This window comes from Echeneis naucrates, chromosome 7 (assembly GCF_900963305.1).
Source record: "Echeneis naucrates chromosome 7, fEcheNa1.1, whole genome shotgun sequence".
In the NCBI taxonomy this organism is placed as follows: Eukaryota; Metazoa; Chordata; class Actinopteri; order Carangiformes; family Echeneidae; genus Echeneis; species Echeneis naucrates.
Genome location: NC_042517.1, coordinates 1,382,718 through 1,393,613, shown reverse-complemented (window position 1 = coordinate 1,393,613; position 10,896 = coordinate 1,382,718). Strand labels below are relative to the sequence as shown.

General features: G+C 41.3%; 1 protein-coding gene across 1 annotated transcript; it reads right to left on the bottom strand.

The window, feature by feature from the left end:
* Positions 1-905: 905 nt before the first annotated feature.
* hsd17b10 (hydroxysteroid (17-beta) dehydrogenase 10) lies at positions 906-6,345 on the bottom strand. The gene is made up of 6 exons (XM_029506557.1): positions 6,304-6,345; positions 2,962-3,126; positions 2,151-2,315; positions 1,938-2,066; positions 1,729-1,837; positions 906-1,198 (listed from the first exon to the last, which is right to left on the bottom strand). The coding sequence occupies exons 1-6, from the start codon at positions 6,325-6,327 to the stop codon at positions 1,008-1,010; spliced, it is 783 nt and encodes a 260-aa protein (XP_029362417.1). The 5' UTR covers positions 6,328-6,345; the 3' UTR covers positions 906-1,007.
* Between the last annotated feature and the right edge of the window lie 4,551 nt (positions 6,346-10,896).

The following is a 10,896-nucleotide window of genomic DNA, read 5'->3' as shown; positions in this document are numbered from 1 at the left end:
CATCGGCAACCTTTACAAATTTTTTAAACGGTTTTTGCAGTATGATAACTTCATTTTGTGCATTTTTAAATTATTTATTTCCTTCCCTTGTGTTTTTATGTGAGCCAGACTGATTTCCCTCAGGTAAATAAAGCATCTATCTTTCGATGCCTCCAGAATTTTGTATCATAAAAAACAGGACAAAGAGGTAAATATAGATAAATGTCAGACTTTTCTAAAACGGTTGACTTTAATACGATTCGTTGATGATCAAAGATGGCGGCTGTTATAACTGTCAGAACGGCTAACGGCTAACGGCTAACGGCCGTTCTGAGAAAAGTTCTAACGGCATAAAATGTCGCACACTTTATCGGGTCAAACATAAAAAAACACAACGACACTACAAGTCTCACTTACCTGCAGCTGAAGTTGCGCCTTTGGAAGGTTAACAAAGAGGCATCGAAGCAAAACAAGTCGAACTAACTCCCGCTTTAACTAACTTCCTGATCTCCGGTGAAAGGTCATCATGTGACGTCATTTAAGTTCACGCAACATTATTATTATTTTTACAACTAATTGTACAAAATAGAATTTAATAACGTCCTTTCAGAACAAATCAGTCCATCATTTGGGGTCAAAAGGGGACAAAAAATCTATGATAGTAAAATCTATTTCAAATGTCCAGCTTGAAGCTGTCACTGAAACCCAGCCGCTTACATCATGGAAACAAAACTGAACTATGATTTTCTGAAAACAGACTTTTTAGTTTGCTGTGCACACAAAAGAAGACAAACAAACTGAATAGATCATTAAACCCACCAGAGGTTTATTATTATCTGGATTAGTTTACAAAACAAAGTTGACAAATTACTTCAACACCCTGATAGATGTGCAACCTCAATTTTATAAACACACACAAAACGGTGTCGGTGTCAGTTCACATTTATTGTATGCAGCTTTCTACATAAACACACACAGACAGACACACACACACACACACACACACAGGCACTCAACAGTTTCCTGTCTCAGGGCTGCATCCGAATGGCGCCGTCCAGTCTGATGACCTCTCCATTAATCATGGGGTTCTCTGCCAGTGATGTCACCAGATGGGCAAACTCGGCGGGGTCTCCCAGGCGCGAGGGAAAGGGCACCTGACGAGCAAGAAAGGAGCGCACCTTCTCTGGAAGCCCGGCCAGGAGGGGAGTGGAGAACAGACCTGGAGAAAGAAGAGGAATATTAACACTCCAGCGAGCAGAGTCTTCACTGAGCCAATTCTGAATACGTGGAGACTTTTTGAAAACAGCAGAAAACCCTTAATGGACCCGAGTGGAGTTTTTGGTGAGTTCGTTGTATGGGAATGCTGCTCAACATCCTGCAATCCAAAGAGAAAAATGCTCCAACACAGAGATTGATATCAAACATCAGCAACTTTTCTTCCCAATGAAACACAGCAGCGCAGTGACAGGTTCGATTTCCACTTGTGTGCATTGCTGCTGACAGTGCAGGACCGACAGGGCCACCACTGACACGTCTGTTTGGTAAATGTCAAGCTAAAGATAAGTTCATCTAACTCTGACCTCGAATATTTGTAGACGCCAGTGTAAAAACAACAAGAGGACAACAAAGCAACACAGGATAGTTTGTCTCACGATGAGACTTGAGGGCAAGCAAACAGCCAGTCACGTACAAATCAAAAGAAAGGAGAAGAGGCATCGTTCTTTTTTCATTTTTACACCATGTGCTAACCGGGTGCGATGGTGATGACTCTGATGCCCATTGGGGCCAGGTCTCGTGCGATGGGGAGGGTCATTCCAACGATGCCGCCTTTAGACGCTGAATAAGCTGCCTGGCCGACCTGGAGCAAAAACAGGGGAGAGAGAGAGAGAGCGTGATTAAAAAAAACAAAACAACAAACATAAACCGTGTTTTTAATATTCCCATGTGTTTTAAATCACCTGCCCATCGAAGGCTGCCACACTGGCGGTGTTGATGATGCAGCCTCTGTGTCCGTCTGCGTCAGGCTCGTTCTTGCCCATCTCGCCCACAGCGAGGCGGATCACGTTGAAGGTTCCTGCGATATTCACCTGCAGAGAGCAAAAAAAAAGAAAAACATCAGACGTAAGAGAATGGCGACACCGGTCTCAGCTGTGACAGTCAGTCTGTCATACATTGATGACGCGCTGGAAGTCCTCCAGGCTGTGAGGAAGGTCTTTTTTGAAGTTGTAGGTTTTGACGGCCACAGCGATGCCGGCACAGTTAACCGCCAGGTCCAGCTTCCCAAACTTCTCTCTGGCGAGGGACACGGCGGCCTGTACGTCTGCCTCCGACGTGACCTACAACACAACAGAGGCCTCCATTTTTAGACTTCACATTCAGATGTACTCTGGCTGAAAATCAAGACGACGTGTTTAAAATGCAACACACACTGTGGAGACATGATTATTTTTATACTTGTCATCAGGGAAGGCCGGCAGAGGTGGCATCAGTAATGAACCATGAACAGGATTGATGTGAGCACTCCCTCTGCTGAGCTCAGAGGATATTACACCTCCAGCTGCAGCAGCAGCAGCAGACTGGATCTGGATTTTGTGTGTCACCATTGTGTTTTGGTTTTTTTTGTATGACCCCAATGCTCCATCTTCTGACAGCTCAAACAGGGTGATGTCACAAAGCTGAGTTCTCTGGACTCTACAGTCACCAGCTTGGATATCTTCAGCTCTTGGTCAAAATGGACCAAAATCTCTGAGGAACTCTGAATTTCAGCCACGAAGAGTGATAACAAGGAGTGTCCCAAACAAAGAGGCTGGTGAGGTCAGCTTTGAGTTTTGAACTCTTTCTCACGGACCCGCAGACAGTCAACTCAACAAAGATGATGACGATCGTTTTCATGCAACGTTGGCATAAAATTCTGTTTTTAACATTCTGAGATTCATTCATTCATACTTGAGAGCTGTTGTGTCTGCAGAGTTTTGGACTCACGTCTGCAGGAGCGAAGGCACAACGGTCTCCCAGACTGGCTGCCAGAGCCGGTCCATCGGACGACGGCAGGTCCAGGATCACGGCCGATGCTCCGCTCTGGACCAGACGCTCCACGGTGGCCCGGCCCAAACCTGACGCACCGCCCGTCACCAGGCCAACCATGCCCTGCTCCATGTGGACACAGACGGGAGGAGGGCAGCAAAGGAAATCCAAAAACACATGACAAAGACGGGTGAACGGAGGGATGAGCTGTAATACTTTAAACACGACAGTTCTGAAGTGCTCAATGTTTAAACTTTTATTTTCTAATAATCTGCAGAATGAAGATGAATGAAACAAACCAAATACTCCAGATAGTTCAGCTCCTACTATATTGGATTTAACTGCTTGTCTTTCTGATTTGGACTTTTGGGTTTTCCAAATCCAAAACTGTAACCAACATTCCTCCTATTGGACTTAATAATTTATAGACCAAAGATAGAAATAATCAACATATTTTACAGTGAGGTCAAATATGGTGATCCTCAACACTGCTTCTGTTTAATTACTGAAAGCCTTTTACAATCTGCTTTTTACATCTGAACATCTTCTCTGTTAACTTTTGACATTCAACTCACATTTCATGTACTTTTTTGGCAATCTTTTATATATATATATATATAAAAGTACATGAAATGTGAGTTGAATGTCAAAAGTTAACAGAGAAGATGTTCAGATGTAAAAAGCAGATTGTAAAAGGCTTTCAGTAATTAAACAGAAGCAGTGTTATATATATATATATATATATATATTCAGAATATAAAATATAAATATTGGCTCATTGGCTCATCAATGATTCAGATTACAGGGACATTATGGGGTTTAATAAATCCACTCTTTTTGCCAGAGACACAACAGATTATATGTTTGTCTCTCACCAATCACAGACTGCTTTTCACAACCAATAGGTACCATCTATTGCTAATGAACGGTTCTCTTCTAAACCAGAAGAAACCAGGTATCCAAACACTTCTGCTTTCAATCCCACAGTGGCCACACCCCCTTTCTGGTCTATTTCCCTGTAAACGGAACATCAATTAAAAAAATGATGGTAATTTTTGAACATCATGTATTGAAGACTGTAAACTAAAGACTGAGATCATGAACTCACTGCTGTCGTGTGACGTCATAAAAAAGCGCCCGGCTCCAGATATTGGGAATTACAGCTGAAGGCCATTTTGATGCTGAGTGTGATGAATCCGGCAAAAAGGGGCGAATTAAAATAAAACAAACTCAATAAAATGTTTGTTGGTGGACCCTTTAAATAAACAGGAAGTGTCCGGTATCTAACATGCGCCGTCAGGACACATTGATTCCCAACATGCTTTTTTCATTTTGGGTAAAAAAAAACAAACAAAACAGCAACAAACAACTTTAGAATTACAAAGAAAGCGGCTGATAGAGGCACGTTAACAGTCTAGTTTCTTCTTTTTTTCCCCCCACACTATGCAAAGATTATAAAATTATAAAATCTTCAACATAAAACAGAGAAGCACAATAAGATAACTTGCCAGGGGGATAAGAGTCTTACAGGAAGATGCCAAAATGTTTACAGACGTCCATGGTTTTGATTGCATTTTGATGAAGAGAAAATTGTATGGATTCGTTAGTCATTCGTTAGAACAGATTTCTTCACGAGTTCTGTTTTTCCACAAAAAATTGAAAAGAAGCTTGTGAACCTGAGTAATAATTTTGTTGTCTATATACAGAGATAGAGATGCATAGATGTGATATACCTTCTGCCTTAGAAAGTAGAACTCCACCTCAGAGTGCGATCCCGTAACAGCCACTGGTTCAGCTTTTTTTTTTTGTTTGTTTGTTTGTTTTAATAATAGGATTGGAGTTCAGTGAGGTTCATTTTAGTTGGTCCTTAGTAATTGTAATACCCACATAAACAAGTTCATTTTTGACTGGGATACTGCAAATGGATGATTTTGTGCAGTCCTTAATGGAAATAATTTCACATTTATTGAGATTCACACTTAAACCAGAGGCCTTGGAAAACTCATTTATAGTACTTATTGCAATTGAGACTTGGCTTTCATCCCTAAGAAGGAGTGTCATGTCATCTGCCAGTTGAGTCATGATAAGCTCTCTGTCTAAAATATTGATGCCATTTATCTCACTTGATTTGATATGATCAGCCAAGAGCTGAGCCACCAGTAGGAAGAAGTACGGTGAAGCTGGGCACCCTTATCTAACGCCTCTAGATACGTTAAATCTAGGAGACATACCACCTGCTAGTTTAATTAAGCTATTACTTCTGTGGTATAGACTTTTAACAGCTGAAAAGAAATACCAATACCAAAACCAAATTTCTTAAGAGACTGTAGAATAAATGGATGTTTGTAGTCCTCTGTCCTCTACCAGCTCTGGATAATCTAAAAAATCTAAGACCAGCCTAGATTTACTTGCTATATGCCTCTTTTTCATAAAACCTGAGAGTCCAATACTGGCCAATAAGAGAGCCATTATTTTATAATCGTTGTTAAGCAGGCATATCAGCCGTCAGTGATCTAAAAGTAGTTTGACCTTGTTTGATTTAGGGATTAAAACAGTAATTCCTTTATGCCATCGTGGGAAGACATGCATTATCAATATATTCTGCAAAAACTCTATGCAAGGAGACAGATCAGTAACAAAAAATGTATAAAATTCAGACGACAGCCCATCAGAGCCTGGAGATTTGTTATTTCTGAGTTGATTTATGGCTTGCTGTACTTCTAGGGGAGACATAGGCCTGTCACAGTTTTCTGTATCTACTTCATTTATCATTTTAACCGAAAGGGAGTTTAAAAACGTGCTCCTCTTCTTCTAACCATTTGGAGTGAGACCTACTGAAAGCACCTCTGCTCTGTGTAGTTCAGTTTGTGAGTAAGATAGCTCTCCTCTTTCTTCCTGTTAGGGAATCAGGGTCTTTGCTGGATAAGTTAGTTATGCTAGAGACAATTTTCAGCTGCTCTGCTTTCCTGGCTTTGGCCGTTTGAGCGCCACTCTTCTCACATTTGAGAAGTTCCCAGTTAAGCCCAGAACAGTTTTCCCTGTTTGCTTTAGGCCAAGAGAGTGAAATCATTATTCTTGTTTTGGACTTCGGCCTTTTGTACGGAACAGTTAATCGTCCAACAGCTTGTGGCGAGTGTGTGACCAGCAGAGAAATGGGCGAACATCAATAATAAAAACAATAACATAATATTTAAGCTGTCAGATAGCAGCCAATAGTCTAATGGTGATGGCCTAGAGCCAGTTTTGTTGCTCCAAGTGCACAATCTGCTATCAGAAATGTTTTAATTTCTTCCTTCTCACCTTGACACACCGAAGAGCCGCCATGTTGGATCGGACTGAAGGCTGTGACGTCACAGACAAAGATCGTGTCGACTCGAGAGGGCTTGCTATTTCTAAAAAAAAAAAAAAAAAAAACATATTAAATAAATAAATTATAAAACATTTTTTTCACCAAATGTGTTTTACAACTTGTTGTCTAAATTTTGAAATACATAAATAAATAAAACATATATTATGACACGATATTTTGTTATTATTTTGTAAATGTGTTCTGCATTTTAGATGATAATAAAAACTTTTTAAAAAATACATCTAATGTAAGTCTGTGAAATATTTAAAGGCTTGAGTTAAAATGATACTCGCACATGAAATGTCCAGCAGCTTGTGAAAACGTGACTTTTATCAGCCTAACGTGTTCATAAAAGCATGAAATTTGAGTTTATGCCTTCTAGCTTCATTAACTTTTACACACTGAAAGCGGAAAATATTATCAGAGTGAGATTCTTTTTTATACCTCTTTGGTTAGAGGGTAGAAAGCACATAAGTCACGCCCCCGTGATTCTCATCTGACCAATCGGATGACAGACCTCAGGTAACACCCCCTTTTCTCATAGGCTGATTTTCGGGATAAATATGAGGATGCCGTCCAATCAGAGCAGCCGCTCAGCTCGCCAAGGTCAGTTCAGGAGACCAACTGATGCTTCTTCAGCCTTTATTTTATTTTATTTTGGCAAAAATCTGAAATCAACTTTTGATTCACTGCAGGAATTAAATCCTGTAGTGTGAAACATTAATGTGGATTTGAGTCTTTGAGGGTAAAATTCTTTAAACACACACACAAGAAAAAAAAAAAACCATCCCAAAATCAAAAACACAATGTTCATTTATTGGACATATATTCTTTACTTTCACATTGTTGATGCAAAAACATGAAAAAAACAGCAATCTTTTATTACGAATTACCTGTTTTATTTTCATAGAATCGTGTTATATGAATATATTGTATGCATTGTTTATAAAGGCTAAACAGTGGGACTTACAATTATATGAAAATAAACAGAGAATATTACAAAATTGCTAATAGGTAAGCCACAGAAGCAAATATAGAGATAAGATAAGATAAGATAAGATAGACTTTATTAATCCCTTGGGAGGTCTCCGTCAGGGAAATTGTTGTTCCAGCAGGTACAGCACCGACAAGAACAGTAAAAGAAAACACACAGTTTGAAGATTTTCAAAGGTTAAGAATCTAAATAAGTGGACATTCATTTTCAACATAAAAACAAAAACAAACCAGAAAATTAGACCATTTGTGACTAAACGAAGCCTGTTCACGTCCCGACGCGCTGCAGAAGCTGGAAGGTCGAGCTTCATGATGCCACACTGTGGAAGGCAGTAAGTTGTATAGTTGTATCTCCAAATTAGGGGTTGTAATATCCCACACCCCACAACAACACAACTTACTACCTCACCACAGCACAGCTACAGACACATGACTGATACTGGCGTTGGACAGTCCAGGACAGGAAGACGGCCTCGGTCCAGAAGATGTGGACGTCGTGTCCTCCAGTTCCTGCTGATGGTTTGGACGCCGTGAGAAAGACAGTAGGCTGTATAGTTATCTCCCAGATCTGGTGTGATCCTAAAACTATACAAACTACTACCTCATCCCACGGCTCCAGTCCAGATCCGGGACTCCGTCAGGACTTCACAGATGATGGATCCACCTGGGGAGTCGAAGAAAGCACACGGGTGAGGCTCGGGACCTGATGGAGGCGGATCTGCAGCAGCTCCAGGACTGACTGGTCTGGTCTCCTGGACCAGGAGAGGCTAGCGGGCTAACGGGCATCGGCTCGGTGCCGGGGACACCCCGACCTCGTTATTTACACGGATAAGATGTGAAACCGGCTCAGATGTTTCATTCAGCTTTTAAAACCCAACGTGTCCTGGAAGTCGGCTAAGGAGCTAGCTGACGGCTAGCCGGAATTGGCGGTTCTCGACCTCTCGGTCCGGCTCCTGTCACATCCGCCGTCCGGCAGGAAGCTCAATCTGGGTCCCCGACGTTTCCCCCTTTCCTCCCGGACACACACCCACCTGACCCTGGCGGCCGGCTGTACCTGCCGGCTCCGGTAACATCCGCTAACATCCGCTAACATCCTCGCCATCTTTCCTGCTCCGAGCGAGTTTGTGGCCGTTGGCTCCGAAAGCTGCTGCCTTTCTCCAAATATCTCGAGACTTCCGCGTCAGGAACGAGACTACGGCCGCCAGCCCCGCCCACCGGATACCACAGATTAGAGGAGGAACTCACGCCCTACCAAAATAAAAGCACCAAGATCACAACTTGTGGAAGTCAAATTGCTCTGATAATAATACACTTTTTAGGAATGATATGAAAATGTAATGAATGTCTCTAAGACACTAATTTTACATCGTTGATTGGATAAAGAGGGACTGATGATATGTATATGTGTGTGTGTGTGTGCACGCACTTAACAGGTTCATTTAAACAATGCTCAGACAATAATACACATTTTATGAATGATAAAATAAAGTCAATGTCTAATATACTGTTTTACAACTATTTATATTATCACTCATGTTTCTATTTCCATTCTGGAGTAGCTGTGGTCAAATTCCTTCTGCGGATGAATTTAGTGTTTCTGAGTCTTGTTTCAACATTTTAACACAACAGCCACAGTAAATCTGAAAATCACACCTCGGGACACAAAAAATACTTTTTTTACTAAAAGAATAAATTTTATTTCAGCACTGTAAGTCATTTCCCCACCAGTACAAACATGACTGCCATCTTTGTCTCTTTCTGAACCATTCCTCCCCTCCCTCTGTGAGATCAGACCACCAACAGCCAGACAAATATAAAATTAAAAAAACAAAAAAAAAAAAACAAAAACAAAACAAAACAAAAAAAGCCTTCCTTTTCTCATCTTCCCACAAACAGTCTGGTGCTTCCATAATGCTAACAATGATGACAAATTTTACCAACCATAATTATAACAGCAATAATGATGATGATAATATTTCTATAACAATAATATTCTGGATAAATTTTAACCTTTTTTTTTGCTGCACATGTAGTTTTGGGTGGCCCTGGGGAAGTAAGTACATGCACTGATACACGTTTGCTGACGTTTGCTGAGGGTGTGGTTGGCCAACTGACAAGAAATGGCCCTCAATGATCAAATTGAACCCTTTAATTGGACTCAGCCATTAAGAGAGAGAGAGCGAGAGAGGAAGAAGGTGGGGGGGCTTTTATTGGAGCCTGAGGGGTTGTTGAGAGGGGAGAGAGGCAGTGTAAAGAGACAGACAGAACAAGGACCATTGTTCAAACTGGACAAATTGCTGTGAAAAGCCTGCAATCAAACCAGACCAGGTACAAAATAACAGATGATTCCTTTCAACATTCTGTATGACAGACATTAATACTGTTCAGCTCCTACAGTACGACGTGCACATCTCCATTCTGGACCTTTTGGTCCTCTTAACATTGTTGAACTCCTCAGAGATGCTCCCGTTTTTTTGTTTTATTTCTTTTGTAGGCACAGAGGCAAGGTGCTTTTCTCCGTCTGACAACTCGTCGTTCCACTCAGAGGGGGTGAATTTTCCTCCTGTCACTACAGCTGAGGCCTCGAGACAAGAAAACCAACCAAGAAATTCATTTATCTTGAGGATGTAATTCTTTTAGGGCTGAGACCTCGGTTTACTTTCATTACAGATTAATCTGTACATCGTCTTTTGGTTGATCAAAACTGGAATGACATTTCTTATATTATCAGTTTTGTCCAGTTAAAGAAAGTGAAATTGATTCAGGATTCTCAGCTGATTTGTTTTAAAAAGAAAATAAAATCTTACTGCATGAATAAAAATGGCTTCTTCTCACTCAAACTTCAGTCTTTTTTCAGTTTGCCATCATATTTGGCAGCGTTAAGAATCAAATCCTCACATTTGTGAGGCTGAAACCAGCTTTAAAAACGACCGAAGTGAGCTACAGTTCATCAAAATTGCTGCCAGTTAACTCAAAGGGAATTTTGCGACTTAATCCTGGCAGCCCTCACAGAAAAGCAGAATTAACTCATGAGCGAAGATCTGAAAACAGTGCATTTTAGGTTTTTTTCTGGAGAAATGACTGAAAATAGTTAAAATAGTTGTCTGTTGAGGCAGAACAGTCTCAGATTTGTGTTTAGAGGAAAATTCAGCTGTGTCTGACGGCCTCCGTGCCCACATACAGTAAAAAGAGACTCAGTGTAGCTCCCTGTCTGGGCTTGGGGGGATTTGAAGGCAAGTTTGAGAGAGCACAACAATTTACATGTTAGAAAAATGCAAACAGGAGAAGTGGGGGGTGATGGGGGCGCCAAAACCCCACCAAGGCTGAAAGCATATTTGCCAGGTGTCCTTACTTCCTGTGTACTAGTGTAGATCTGAGGTGAGCGAGTGTGGCGGGTCACGCAGCCTGAACCGACGACCGAGCAACGCCTTCAGGAGACGAACTCCCTCCCTCGCTCACTTTCTGTCCGCGGACACACGTCGTTTCCTTCCTCCCTGTCTGTCTGCGTCTCCACAACCACAGTGTAAAAAAAAAAAACACTGTTACGTCAC

Excerpts from the sequence above, each read along its gene's own strand:
- hsd17b10 (XM_029506557.1), bottom strand. The coding sequence starts at position 6,327 with ATGGCGGCTCTTCGGTGTGTCAAG. Across the intron at positions 3,127-6,303 it reads CGGCTCTTCGGTGTGTCAAG|GGCATGGTTGGCCTGGTGAC; the intron begins GTGAGAAGGAAG and ends CACATGGAGCAG. Across the intron at positions 1,838-1,937 it reads TGGCAGCCTTCGATGGGCAG|GTCGGCCAGGCAGCTTATTC; the intron begins GTGATTTAAAAC and ends TTTTTGCTCCAG.